Source organism: Pongo pygmaeus, chromosome 18 (genome assembly GCF_028885625.2).
Source record: "Pongo pygmaeus isolate AG05252 chromosome 18, NHGRI_mPonPyg2-v2.0_pri, whole genome shotgun sequence".
NCBI lineage: Eukaryota > Metazoa > Chordata > Mammalia > Primates > Hominidae > Pongo > Pongo pygmaeus.
Genome location: NC_072391.2, coordinates 23515085 through 23529727, shown reverse-complemented (window position 1 = coordinate 23529727; position 14643 = coordinate 23515085). Strand labels below are relative to the sequence as shown.

General features: G+C 46.2%; 1 protein-coding gene across 5 annotated transcripts in view; it reads right to left on the bottom strand.

Annotated features, from left to right (window-relative positions):
• LOC129016371 (uncharacterized) overlaps positions 1 to 14643 on the bottom strand; it is a 61093-nt gene that overhangs the window by 30757 nt on the left and 15693 nt on the right. For all 5 annotated transcript variants that reach the window (XM_063654054.1, XM_063654058.1, XM_063654056.1 and 2 more), the window contains exons 7-10: positions 14536 to 14633; positions 13090 to 13155; positions 7773 to 7846; positions 7194 to 7259 (exon numbers count right to left, since the gene is read on the bottom strand). In XM_063654054.1, coding sequence (XP_063510124.1) covers positions 7194 to 7259; positions 7773 to 7846; positions 13090 to 13155; positions 14536 to 14633 — 304 coding nt within the window. The remainder of the gene's footprint in view (positions 1 to 7193; positions 7260 to 7772; positions 7847 to 13089; positions 13156 to 14535; positions 14634 to 14643) is intronic.

Below are 14643 nucleotides of genomic sequence, written 5' to 3'. Positions count from 1 at the left end.
GGCCGAGGCGGGTGGATCATGAGGTCAGGAAATCGAGACCATCCTGGCTAACACGGTGAAACCTCGTCTCTACTATAAATACAAAAAAAAATTAGCCGGGCATGGTGGTGGGCACCTGTAGTCCCAGCTACTTGGGAGGCTGAGAGGCTGAGGCAGGAGAATGGCGTGACCCTAGGAGGTGGAGCATGCAGTGAGCGGAGATCACGTCACTGCACTCCAGCCTGGGTGACAGAGTGAGACTCCGTCTCAAAAAAAAAAAAAAAAAAAAAAAGATAAGTAATTAAATTTCCTTGTGAACTGGAAAGTTTCATGAGACTTTTATCATAACTATTGTTTTCATCATCCACAGTTACTGTTTTGAATTCTTCTCTAAAAATATTTGTAATTGGCAATAGTCCAAATTTTCTTTTGTTTTCTTTCCTGTTTTTGAGACACAGTCTGGCTCTGTCGCCTAAGCTGGAGTGCAGTGGTGCCATCTTGGCTCTCTGCAACCTCTGCCTTCTGGGTTCAAGCGATTCTCCTGCTTCAGCCTCCCAAGTAGCTGGGACTACAGTCGCCCGCCACCACGCCCAGCTAACTGCCGGTGGTAGAGACGGGGTTTTACCATGTTGGCCAGGCTGGTCTCCAACTCCTGACCTCGTGATCCACCCACCTCAGCCTCCCAAAGCGCTGGGATTACAGCCGTGAGCCACCGCGCCTGGCCCCCAAATTTGCTTTGCATGGAGAAAACTCTAACAAATCCTCTTCAACACGGTTTTCTGATAACCCAGATCAATGAACTACCCAGGCTTCACCACTATAGGCATGTGAGAAACTCGCACTTATGCCCCCTCAATACATTAAAACGAAATATTTTTTAAAAAATCAATGGGCCAGGCGCAGTGGCTCACGCCTGAAATCTCAGCACTTTGGGAAGCCAAGGCGGGCGGATCACTTGCAGTCAGGAGTTCCAGACCAGCCTGGCCAGCCCGTCTTACTAAAAGTACAAAAATTAGCCAGGCATGGTGGTGCATGTCTGTAATCCCAGTTACTCGGGAGGCTGAGGCATGAGAATCGCTTGAACCTGGGAGACAGAGGTTGCAGTGAACCAAAATTGTGTCACTGCACTCCAGCCTGGGCGACAGACTGAGACTCTGTCTCAGAAATAAAAAAAAATAAAAACCAATGAACTAAAAACCAATTTCTAGTGGCTTCTAATAAGAAAACAATGGTTCAAAAAACTGCTAAGCGAGATCAAGCAAAACAAAAAAATCTATTGATAATGTTTTTATAACTCGTATTTAAAACAATTGTTGATTGTTGATTCTTGATTCATTCTTTTCTTTTTTTTTCAGACGGAGTCTCACTCTGTCACCCAGGCTGGAGTGCTGTGGTGGGATTTCCGCTCACTGCAACCTCCGCCTCCTGAGTTCAAGCCATTCTCCTGCCTCAGCCCCCCGAGTAGCTGGGATTACCGGCGCCTGCCACCACGCCCAGCTAGTTTTTGTATTTGTAGTGGAGACCGGGTTTCACCATGTTGGCCAGGCTGGTCTCCAACTCCTGATTTCAGGTGATCACCCCCCGACTGGGCCGCCCAAAGTGCTGGGATTGCAGGCATGAGCCGCCACGCCCGGCCCGTTTTGTTTTCTAGATTGAAGAAATGTTTTTCTCAGAAATTATCTAGAATTTACACCGATTTGGTAAAGCACACTTTTGTGAACAAAGATGGGTGGAAGCGTTTGTTTTTCCTCCCTACTTGATCCTTCCAAAGTTTGGAAACTATTCATGAATATTCTTATTTTCATGTACACATGTTCTCTTTATAAGCAGTGTATAATCAGAAAGATTGGTTATATTATCAAGGCTTTGACTGAAACATCCTATTTAAGAAAATGCAGAAAATGCCTGGCTTCGAGTTTGCAGCCTTACATTACAGTCAGGGGGAAACTGTCACTCCCTGCAGGCCTGAGAACCTTAGAGCTCTTCCGGGAGCAACTTGGCAGGGAGGGTCCCGGCAGCTGCTCGTGGGCAGGAACCATGGGGCGCAGCCCCAGGCGACCCTTTGGCCAGTGGGGACCTTCCGCTTCCTGGCCTCTTTCTCCATCGTCCCGCCGGCTGCTGGGGAAGCGGCGGCCGCCCAGGGCCTGGAGGTCGCTCCCTCGCCTCCTCTGGCTGCAGGAATGGAGAGGCGGCGGCGGCCGGAGCAGGGTGGGCGGCCTGAGGCGACAGCCCAGCCAGCCTCCGTGGAGAATATGGCGACCTGCGGCGAGGTGAGCGTCAGCTGCTGCGCCGCCGACTTCTCGGAGCAGCGAAGGCTACTCGCGACAAGGCGCCACCAAGTGGAGCCCGACCCCGCGGCCCTGGGAGGGGGCAGCAGCCAGGCAGCCAGGAAGCCCCGGGCGGGGCGCTGGGCACCAACGAGCGCCAGGGCAACCTCCAGGCGGCGCCCTCACCAGCCTCCAGGCGGCGCCGCGGCAGCCTCCAGGCAGCGCCCACACTAGCCTACAGGGGGCGCCGCTCACACTGCACCTGCCGCCGCGGCCCCGGGACGTGAACTGCGCTATCTGTCGGCCTGGCCACGCTGACCCGGGCGGCCCAGGCCCGCAGCAGCCGGAGGAGGAGCCCAGGGCCACTGCCTGGGGTGACGAGAAGGGGCAGGACGGTGCCCCAGAAAAAGGCAAGAGCTCATAACTAGGGCCCCCATGCCAGGAAAGGCTAGGAACAGAAGACGGAGAGATACAGATGGAGAAACAGCAGGTGGGAAGGAGCGGCGCTCCACCGGTGGGGTCAACATGCGCTGGCCGGGCTTAGAGTATGAAGAGGAAGCAGCAGGGCAGAAAGAGCAGAAACGAGAAGGTGCAATGACACAACGGAGCACAATGCAGAATCCAGCCCTAGGACTCCAATAAAGGCTGGGTTTCATTGCAGCTCACACCCCCCACCCCTAATCAGAGAGGATCAGGGGAGAGAGAGGACCCAAGGAACACTGGAAGCTGAAGGGCGGGAATCTGAGGCCAAGACTGATTGTTGGAAATTGTGGGAATCAGGAAAGGAGAAAGTGAGGCAGAATGGGTGGACGGAGGGTGGGGGGGGGGGCAGTGAACCCGGTTAGGAAGGATTAGAAATCAGAACCTTAGGAAAGATCCAGAAAGGAACTGTCCTTAAAAAGGTGCATGCTGCGGCTGGGTACTGTGGCTCACGCCTGTAATCCCAGCACTTTGGGAGGCCGAGGCGGGCAGATCACCTAAGGTCAGGAGTTCGAGACCAGCCTGGCCAACATGGCGAAACCCCATCTCTACTAGAAGTACAAAAATTAGCCAGGTGTGGTGGTGTGCACCCGTAATCCCAGCTACTTGGGAGGCTGAGGCAGGGAGAATTGCTTGAACCTGGGAGGTGGGAGTTGCAGTGAGCTGAGATCGTGCCACTCCATTGCAGCCTGGGCGACAAGAGTGAGACTCCGTCTCAAAAAAGAAAAAAAAAGAAAAAGAAAAAAGAAGGTGTATGCTGGTGATGAAGGAATGGGTTCTAAGACTCAGGGAGTGAGGGAAGGGGAGGGACAGGGGTTGGGGGTGCAGTGGGGTGCTAATGCAGCACCCAAACAGAAGAAGACTGGAGGAAAACAGGGCCCTTCTCTTCCAACTCCAGCTGCTCCTCTGAGTCCTGGGCCACCTGCTCCTGTGTCTGCCGACCTACTGGCCTGTCTCTGAATCGCTGGAATGCCGTTCCTCCTGATCTCTGCCCTGCCTCAGACCTTTCACTAACACCACCACCCCCACTGCCCAGGGACCACCACTCCCACTGCCCCCGACCATAGCCTGCCCCTATCCCAGAAGCCCCTGCTTCCAGCCACATGCCCTAGGTGACCTAAAGGGGACCTGTACATGCAGATGAAGAGGGTGCTCTTCTGGCTCCTCCTGCTTAGGTATCCCAGTCGCGCAATCATGAGTGTGAGTAAATGTTGGATATCACACAGATTCTATTTCTCAAGCTGTTTCACACTGTGGTTTACCTAACAGTGTTTTTCTGGGGGTCATCGATGGGGATTTGGTTCTCCCTGCAGACCAAGGACCTCAGCGCAGATTTCTTGAGCAGCCTAGAGAGGCTCTGGCCTCACCTGTCCACATCAAGTTCTGGGTCCTGCCTGCCCTGCTTGGCCCAAACACAGCAAGGGTGACAGGAGGGAAACGGGAAAATGGTAACTTTATAATATTGGAAAGGAAGGATTTCATGGCCCAGTGGAACACAACAGAGAACCCAGAAATAAATCCATGCATTTACAGCCAGCTCATTTTGCGCTGAGGCCCCAAAAACATACCGTGGGGAAACAGATGGTGTCTTCAATAAGTGGTGCTGGGAAAATGAGATATATCTATGTGTGAAGAATAAAACTAGACCCCTATGCTTCACCATATATAAAAATCAAATCAAAATTAATTAAAAACTTATATGTAAAAAACGACAGTCTGGGCACAGTGGCTCACACTGTGGAGCGGCCCCCTCCGAGCCCCGGCCGTCCCCCCTCCTCGCCCTGCACCCACCCCCATCGCCCCTGCCCCCGGCGGCGGCCTCACATGCGAGGGGGCTCCCTTCACCTCCGTGCCTCAGTTTCCCCAGCTGTAAAATAGGGACAGAGCGACCCAGTGGCAGAGAGGAGCCAGCTGTGGAGCCCCGCCCGCCCCCTGCCCCCTAGGTAGCCTCTGATGAGGATTGTTATTCTAAGCGCAATACTTGGCCCGCCGGCTTCCCGCTGCCCCCACCGCGCTCACGCAATAACCTGCCCAGCAGCCGTCGACGCGCGTCCCGCGGTGACCTCCGCGAGCAGCACCCTGGCTCCCTCCAGCACCTGCGCCGAGGGGCGGGCCGTCCTGGCTGCGCAGGGCGCGGGGGCGAGGCTGCAAAGGCTGGGGTCCCGCTGCCGTGATTAATGTACTGACAAACTGAGGCAGCAGTGCCCCCACCACGGCCACCACACCCCACTAACCCCCACACCCCCACTCCGCGAAATAAACGACAGCATTGGCAAAAAAAAAAAAAAAAAGGCAAAAGATCTCAATGGCTATTTTCCAACAGAAGACATACAAGTGGCTAACAGGTATATGCAAACTTGTTTAACATCACTAATCATCACAGAAATGCACATCAAAACCACAGTAAAATTTCATCTAACCTCAATTAAAATGGCGACTATCAGAAAGTCAGAAAACAACAAATGCTGACAAGGACACAGATAAACAGGAGCACTCAAACACTCTTGGTGGGAATGTTTTTTGTTTGTTTGTTTTGAGACAGAGTCTCTCTCTCTGTCGCCCAGGCTGGAGTAGTGCAAGGGCGCGGATCTCACTGCAACCTCCCGGGAGGGGCTCACTGCAACCTCCGCCTCCTGGGTTCCAGCATTCTCCTGCCTCAGTCTCCCGAGTAGCTGGGACTACAGGCATTTGCCACCACGCCCAGCTATTTTTTGTGTTTTTAGTAGAGATGGGGTTTCACCATTTTGGCCAGGATGTTTTTGATCTCTTGACCTCATTATCCTCCCTCCTCAGCCTCCCAAAGAGCTGGGATTACCGGCGTGAGCCACCGTGCCCGGCCGGTGGGAATGTAAAATAGTTTATCCACTATGGAAAACTGCATGGAGGGTCCTCAATAAGCTAAAAATAGAAGTATCGTATAATTCGGCAATCACACTGCTGGGTATATGCCCACAAGAAAGAAACTCAGTATATCAAAGACACATCTGCCCTTCTATGTTTATTGCAGCACTATTCAAAACAGCCAAAATACAAAATCAACCTAAGTATTCATCAACAGATGAATGGACAAAGAAAATGTGGTACATATACACAAAAAGAAAGGATTTGTGAATATACTAAAAGCCATTGAATTGTATGCCTTAAATGGGGAAGTTGTATGTTATGTGAATTCTATTTCAATAAGGTTGCTTTTAAAAAACGTAAGGGGTCGGACACAATGGCTCATGCCTGTAATCACAGCACTTTGAGAGGCCGAGGCGGGTGGATTATGAGGTCAGGAGTTCAAGACCAGCCTGGCCAAGATGGTGAAACCCCGTCTCTACTAAAAATGCAAAATTAACCAGCGTAGTGGCGGACACCTGTAATTCCAGCTACTCAGGAGGCTGAGACAGAGAATTGCTTGAACCCAGGAGGCAAAGGTTTCAGTGAGCTGAGATCGTGCCACTACAATCCAGTCTGGGTGACAGAGAAAAACTCAAAAAAATAAATAAATAAAATAAGGGGCCGGGCACCATGACTCATGCCTATAATCCCAGCAATTTGGGAAGCTGAAGTAGGTGGATCATCTGACGTCAGGAGTTGGAGACCAGCCTGAGCAACAGGGTGAAACCCCGTCTCTACTAAAAAGACAAAAATTAGCTAGGCATGGTGGTGGGTGCCTGTAATCCCAGCCACTCGGGAGGCTGAGGCAGGAGAATCGCTTGAACCCGGGAGGCAGAGGTTGCCGTGAGCCGAGATCACGCCACGGCACTCCAGCCTGGCGACAGAGCGAGACTCTGTCTCAAAATTAGAGAGTGTCTCTATCACTCAGGCTGGAGTGCAGTGGTACAATCACAGATCGCCATAACCTTGAACTCCTGGGCTCAAGTGATCCTCCCTCCTTGGTCTCCCAAAGTGCTGGGATTACAGGTGTGACCCACTGTACTCAGCCTCTATTAAATTCCAAATGGGAGAGGGAGAGAAGCCAGTAGGTGCAGCAATATCACCAACCAGCCAACGGCACTTCAGTTTTCTAATGTTATACTGCACATAAGTCTATTTAAATTTGCTATGTGTTCATTCAAACTAAAACCATAAATCAATGATGATAAGACACCGGTTTAAGAAAAATGTAGGCCGGGCACAGTGGCTCACACCTGTAATCCAAGCACTTTGGGAGGCCGAGGTGGGCAGATCACCTGAGGTCAAGGTCAGAAGTTAGAAACCAGCCTGGCCAACATGGCAAAATCCCATCTCTACTGAAAATACAAAAATTAGCCAGATATGATGGTGCACGCTTGTAATCCCAGCTACTCGGGAGGCTGAGGCATGAGAAAGAACTGCTTGAACCCGGGAGGCGGAGGTTGCAGTGAGCCCAGATTGCACCACTGCACCCCATCCTGGGCAACAGAGCACGACTCCGTCTCAGAAACAAACAAACAAAAATTTACACCTTAACTAAAGGTATGGATCCTCATTGCCACCTACCTGCCCTGGAGTGGGCCTGGAATATCTCCGGATATGAGCTCCTTTCCATTTTCCTCTTCTGTTCTTCTAATTTAAACAAAAGAAAAAGCTGTTCATTTGTTTCATCATACCAAATTTCTAACTCCTGAACATGCAAACATGACCATGTTGCCTATAACCTCCCAGTGACTGAGGCAGGATTTCAAACACATTTATCACATCTCCCTGCCTCCAGTTTCAGGTATCGTTTGAGTTTCTGGAAAAGACAAGAATATGCGACAAAAAGGTTCCACCCACTTCTTGTTTACTTGGTGCTCTATATGACCTGAACATATAATAAGTATTTATAGAGTCAAATCAATATATTAAGTAAATGAAACTCTTAATAGACAGAAATAAATAGTGTAAGTCTTTCCTCTCAATTTCAAAATCCTTTAATTACAAGGCACCTTTTACCCAAGACAAATACCAATTTTCAAGTGAGCCGAAGCTGTGTGTGACACTGCGAAGCCAAGAGGCACCTTTAACAGAAGGAAACCGCAGCCACTGGCTTCACAGCAGGCTGAACTCGTTGAACAGGGTCACCTCTGTCCTACTCACCTCTGACTGTCCTCCAGCATCTTCATGGCCTCCTTCAAGTTTTTCCCCATTTCAGCTAACATGGGGTCTGCTATCTGGGAAACAAAAAAAAAAGAAAGAAATTTTAATAATCCTCTATTACCTCTATAACACAATTCACCCAGAAAAATTAAGTGCATAATTTCTTCTGGATTTACTTTAAAATACATGATTTTAAAATTTGCAATAGTACAAAAGTATAACAGAAAAAGTAAAAGTCTTCCAGCCCCACTTCCCAGAGGAAGCCGCTGTTTTGATTTTTATTTTTTGAGATGGAGTCTCACTCTGTTGCCCAGGCTAGAGTGCAATGGCATGACCTTGCTCACTGCAACCTCTGCCTCCTGGGTTCAAGTGATTCTCTTGCCTCAGCCTCCCAAGTAGCTGGGATTACAGGCACACACCACCATGCCCAGCTAATTTTTGTATTTTTAGTAGAGACGGGGGGTTTCACCATGTTGGCCATTCTAGTCTCGAACTCTTGACCTCAAGTGATCTGCCCGCCCCGGCTTCCCAAAGTGCTGGGATTGCAGGTGTGAGCCACTGTGCCTGGCCTCCTTAAGTTCCTTTTGAATTTTAGTGCCATGTGTATACCTATCTCCCATCCAAAAAGTAAACAAAATAGAACTTAAATTTTTCTGCAGAATTATTCTTTTTTCACCATTCATTCTGGGAAGAACCACGTGAGGCCAAAACCAAGGACCCTACCCTTCTTCACTTGGTGCCACCTTCCCACCTGACAAGTTACAAGTCCCATGGGGGTAACCACAAGGTCCCCTCAGCCTGGCCACTGTACACAGCCCCAGGGTACCGGCAACGCATGACCTACACTCCAAGGCAACTGGACAACTTGGTCTTTGGTGAGATCACTTCTGATAACAAAGTGAGTCAGCTTCGCTTCAGACAAGCAATGTGGCAGTGATACAAAGACATGCTATTTTGACAAATATTATTTTTGAGACAGTCGCTCTGTTACATAGGCTGGGGTACAGTGGTTTGATCGTGGCTCACTGCAGCCTTGACCCCAGGGATCAAGTGATCCTCCCACCTCAGCCTCCTGAGTACCTGGAATACAAGTGCTCGCCGCCATGCCTGGCTAATTTTCAAAATTGTTTTGTAGATACGAGGTCTCATTATGCTGCACAGGCTGGTCTCGAACTCCTGAGCTCAAGTTATCCTTCTGCTGGGATTACAGGCTGAGCCACTGTGCCCAAACTTTTTGCAGAATTAAAACATACACATTCATTTTCCTTTCTCTATTCTTAATCTCTGTAGTTATTTTTAGGGAGAAAATTCTTGTTGACTTCAATCTCTATGTAGCATGAGTTGTGTTATAACAATAAATTATCTATTATATATTATATTACATATAATACATATAATATCATATATAAGTTATAGCTCTTTTGTTCCCCTCTTACTCTTCTAAGTGTGCTGCTTAAAGGAAGAGCTGTGTTTACCTTTTCCTATTGCTCACTGTATCTAGCAATATCCTACGGCATGGCATACAATACGTACGTATTTAAAACTGCATTGCCTCCTCAAAATTGTTTTTAAGAAATTCCACTCCATTTATCAATATAAGATTCAGAAATTGTTACATTCTAGAAGGGACCTAAGGGATCTAGTCCAGGGATTTTCCAACTGTGTCCTCCTGAGCCTTAAGTTCCCTGGGAGGACTCTGAGAAGGAAGGGTTAGGTAAGCAGTTGGGGCTTCTAACTCCCTAGCAGATCAGCTCTGTCTTGTATAACAGGGTTTTGAGTAAAGTTTTTATTTGTAAAAAGTTTCACTGAATGATAAAGGGGATATCACCACTGATCCCACAGAAATACAAACTACCATCACGGAATACTATAAACACCTCTACACAAATAAACTAGAAAATCTACAAGAAATGGATAAATTCCTCGACACATACACCCTCCCAAGACTAAACCAGGAAGAAGTTGCATCTCTGAATAGACCAATAACAGGCTCTGAAATTGAGGCAATAATTAACAGCTTACCAACCAAAAAAAGTCTGGGACCAGATGGATTCACAGCCGAATTCTACCAGAGGTAAAAGGAGGAGCTGGTACCATTCCTTCTGAAACTATTCCAATCAATAGAAAAAGAGGGAATCCTTCCTAACTCACTTCATGAGGCCAGCATTATCCTGACACCAAAGCCTGGCAGAGACACAACAAAAAAAGAGAATTTTAGGCCAATATCCCTGATGAACATCGATGCAAAAATCCTCAATAAAATACTGGCAAACCGAATCCAGCAGCACATCAAAAAGCTTATCCACCATGATCAAGTGGGCTTCATCCCTGGGATGCAAGGCTGGTTCAACATACACAAATCAATAAATCTAATCCAGCATATAAACAGAACCAACGACAAAAACCACATGATTATCTCAATAGATGCAGAAAGGCCTTTGACAAAATTCAACAACCCTTCATGCTAAAAACTCTCAATAAATTGGGTATTGATGGGACGTATCTCAAAATAATAAAAGCTATCTATGACAAACCCACAGCCAATATCATACTGAATGGGCAAAAACTGGAAGCATTCCCTTTGAAAACTGGCACAAGACAGGGATGCCCTCTCTCACCACTCCTATTCAACACAGTGTTGGAAGCTCTGGCCAGGGCAATGAGGCAGGAGAAGGAAATAAAGGGTATTCAGTTAGGAAAAGAGGAAGTCAAATTGTCCCTGTTTGCAGATGACATGATTGTATATCTAGAAAACCCCACTGTCTCAGCCCAAAATCTCCTTAAACTGATAGGTAACTTCAGCAAAGTCTCAGGATACAGAATCAATGTGCAAAAATCACAAGCATTCTTATACACCAATAACAGACAAACAGAGAGCCAAATCATGAGTGAACTCCCATTCACAATTGCTTCAAAGAGAATAAAATACCTAGGAATCCAACTTACAAGGGATGTGAGGGACCTCTTCAAGGAGAACTGCAAACCACTGCTCAATGAAATAAAAGAAGATACAAACAAATGGAAGAACATTCCATGCTCATGGGTAGGAAGAATCAATATCATGAAAACGGCCACACTGCCCAAGGTAATTTATAGATTCAATGCCATCCCCATCAAGCTACCAATGACTTTCTTCACAGAATTGGAAAAAACTACTTTAAAGTTCATATGGAACCAAAAAAGAGCCCGCATTGCCAAGTCACTCCTAAGCCAAAAAAACAAAGCTGGAGGCATCATGCTACCTGACTTCAAACTATACTACAAGGCTACAGTCACCAAAACAGCATGGTACTGGTACCAATACAGAGATATAGACCAATGGAACAGAATAGAGCCCTCAGAAATAATGCCAAATATCTACAACTATCTGATCTTTGACAAACCTGACAAAAACAAGAAATGGGGAAAGGATTCCCTATTTAATAAATGGTGCTGGGAAAACTGGCTAGCCATATGTAGAAAGCTGAAACTGGATCCCTTCCTTACATCTTATACAAAAATTAATTCAAGATGGATTAAAGACTTAAATGTTAGACCTAAAACCATAAAAACCCTAGAAGAAAACCTAGCCAATACCATTCAGGACATAGGCATGGGCAAGGACTTCATGTCTAAAACACCAAAAGCAATGGCAACAAAAGCCAAAATTGACAAATGGGATCTAATTAAACTAAAGAGCTTCTGCACAGCAAAAGAAACTACCATCAGAGTGAACAGGCAACCTACAAAATGAGAGAAAATTTTTGCAGTCTACTCATCTGACAAACGGCTAATATCCAGAATCTACAATGAACTCCAACAAATTTACAAGAAAAAAACAAACAACCCCATCAAAAAGTGTGTGAAGGATATGAACAGACACTTCTCAAAAGAAGACATTTATGCAGCCAAAAGACACATGAAAAAATGCTCATCATCACTGGCCATCAGAGAAATGCAAATCAAAACCACAATGAGATACCATCTCACACCAGTTAGAATGGCCATCATTAAAAAGTCAGGAAACAACAGGTGCTGGAGAGGATGTGGAGAAATAGGAACACTTTTACACTGTTGGCGGGACTCTAAACTAGTTCAACCATTGTGGAAGTCAGTGTGGCGATTCCTCAGGGATCTAGAACTAGAAATACCATTTGATCCAGCCATCCCATTACTGGGTATATACCCAAAGGATTATAAATCATGCTGCTATAAAGACACATGCACACGTATGTTTATTGTGGCACTATTCACAATAGCAAAGACTTGGAACTAACCCAAATGTCCATCAATGATAGACCAGATTAAGAAAATGTGGCACATATACACCATGGAATACTATGCAGCCATAAAAAATGATGAGTTCATGTCCTTTGTAGGGACATGGATGAAGCTTGAAACCATCATTCTCAGCAAACTATCTCAAGGACAAAAAACCAAACACCGCATGTTCTCACTCATAGGTAGGAATTGAAGAATGAGAATACATGGACACAGGAAGGGGAACATCATACACTGGTGCTTGTTGTGGGGTGGGGGGAGGGAGGAGGGATAGCATTAGGAGATATACCTAATGTTAAATGAAGAGTTAATGGGTGCAGCACACCAACATGGCACATGTATACATATGTAACAAACCTGCACGTTGTGCACACGCACCCTAAAACTTAAAGTATAATTTTAAAAAATTTAAAAAAATTTTTTTTTTAAAGTGTCATTGAAAAGAAAAATAAAATTCTTTGGGAGGCCAAGGCAGAAGAATCACTTGAGGCCAGGAGTTTCAGATCAGCCTGGGCAACACAGTGAGAAATAAATTAGCTGGGTGTGGTGGTGCACACCTGTAGTCCTAGCTACTTGGGAGGCAGAGGTAGGAGGATCGCTTGAGCCTGGGAGTTTGAGGCTACAGTAAGCTATGATTGTGCCACTGCACTCCAGCCTGGAACAGAGTAAAACCCTGTCTCAAAAAAAAAAAAATGTATAGCATAAAAACGTCTGATTCTGGTCTAACATTTTGGAGGTGAGGAAACTAAGATGCAGAAAGGTTAAGCGACTTGCCTACGGTCATGGAGCTAATAAATGACAATGAGGTGCCAAAACCTGGGGTCCCTGACTCCTGTTTCTGACCTCTATTATACCACACTGGCTCCCACAAGGGCTTACAAGGTAATCATTTAGACACAATCAAATTTTTAGATAAAACAGACAAATTTTAAAACAAGTGTTTTCAATAAAATTCACCACTTTAACTATGAGAAGGTTCAGAAAGCACTCAAAAAAGGCCTCAGTGCTGACAGTGAAGAGAATGAGGAATATGATGGTCAAGAGAATTTATCTTCACCCGAGTCAGCTGGTGATGCTCCTGACGATCCTCACTCCTGTGACACTCCTGTGTGTCCCCTACCATCTGGCCAAATGAAAAGATAAACAGTTTGGCTTGATTCACACCTTCATGCTCCCAACGACCATCCTGTCTGAAACATCCTCATGACTTTTATCTCTCTCTCGCCTAGCACCTATTCAATTACAAGTCAATAATTCCAGGAAGCCTTTACAGATAAAGCCACTTTTGCTCTTTCCCATCCCCTCTAATGATACTGATGCCTTTTTTCCTAAACCAAAAATCTAGACTTGTTGCTTGACAACGTTGGTTGTATTTATGGGGACAATGTGCTGCACACTGTGGGGCACACACATGACTGTTGAGTGCCAACAGCAGTCCCACAGGACGAGGGTGTTTTTTCCCATTTGGGGTGAAAACTTGAGGCTCAGAGAAACGGGGCCCATTTCCCAGGTCATGTGTCCAGTAAGCCTCAGAGCTGGGCCTCAAACCCAGCCACGTCTGACTAAAGTCTGTGTTCCTCACTGCCTCATTATTTATACCCCAAACAACTGATCACCTTGCAATTTAAAAGCATACAGTACCTGCTGCCCCATCAAAAGATGAAGCTAATTTGCCAAATGATCCAGTCCCTGAATTCCCAAATTTGCCAATGGCAGCCTCAGCTTACCTAGCAATATTCACTTTGGTAACTGACACTGAAATATGTTCTGAATATCAACTAAACTAGGCCTGTTACACTCCTTGAGAAGTCCTAAAAATGTTAAAAGGGTTGGCTCTGAATCCAAACACATTTTCCAGTGAAAAACATCAGCATTTCATAAACGAGAAGATTTCTTTGGGGTGGCCTGAATGTGATTTCTGTTTTTTCACACTTTGAGCATTTTTAAAGAATTCTTTCACCCATTCCTCAAATGGCATATAAACCTTGGGTTTTCAGTTTTCTAACTTTTAAAATTACAGTATAATTTAATTAAGCACCCTAAGGGAATCAGACTTTAAATTAATTTGATCATTATTTTGGGTTAATTAAATTGTTCCAGCAAATTGCTCTTCAGTGACCCGGTCCAAAAGAATGCATAGTCCCGAGTGCAGAGGGGAGAAACTTCTCCTGCGTCCCAGTTCTCCTCTCTTTGTAGAACTTTATAGGAAAAGCTCTTATGAAGTAACAGAAGTTTGTTCTCTTTGCATTCGGATGCTGGGGTTCACACATACCTCCCACACCTTTTAGGCATAGAACTGGAGCTGATGACCTAAAGATGTTCATTACTATTTTGAGACAGTGAGTGTGGAGAGGGGTGTATGTATGTGCTGGTCCCTGATAATTTACAGCTATAAAGAAGCTGACAGCATAAACTTTTCTAAGATTCCGAAAACTTAAGGCCTTGACATTTGATGTTTTTTTTTTTTTTTTTAACCCCTTAACAAAGATGATTTGAAACTCACTGGTCCTCCTGCTAAAGTTTGCGCAGCACGCAGCTGCTCCTCCGGACCCCGATCTTGAAAGGAGGCTCTGTAAATCTCTGCAGTCTTAATGTTGACAGCTGTGAGGGA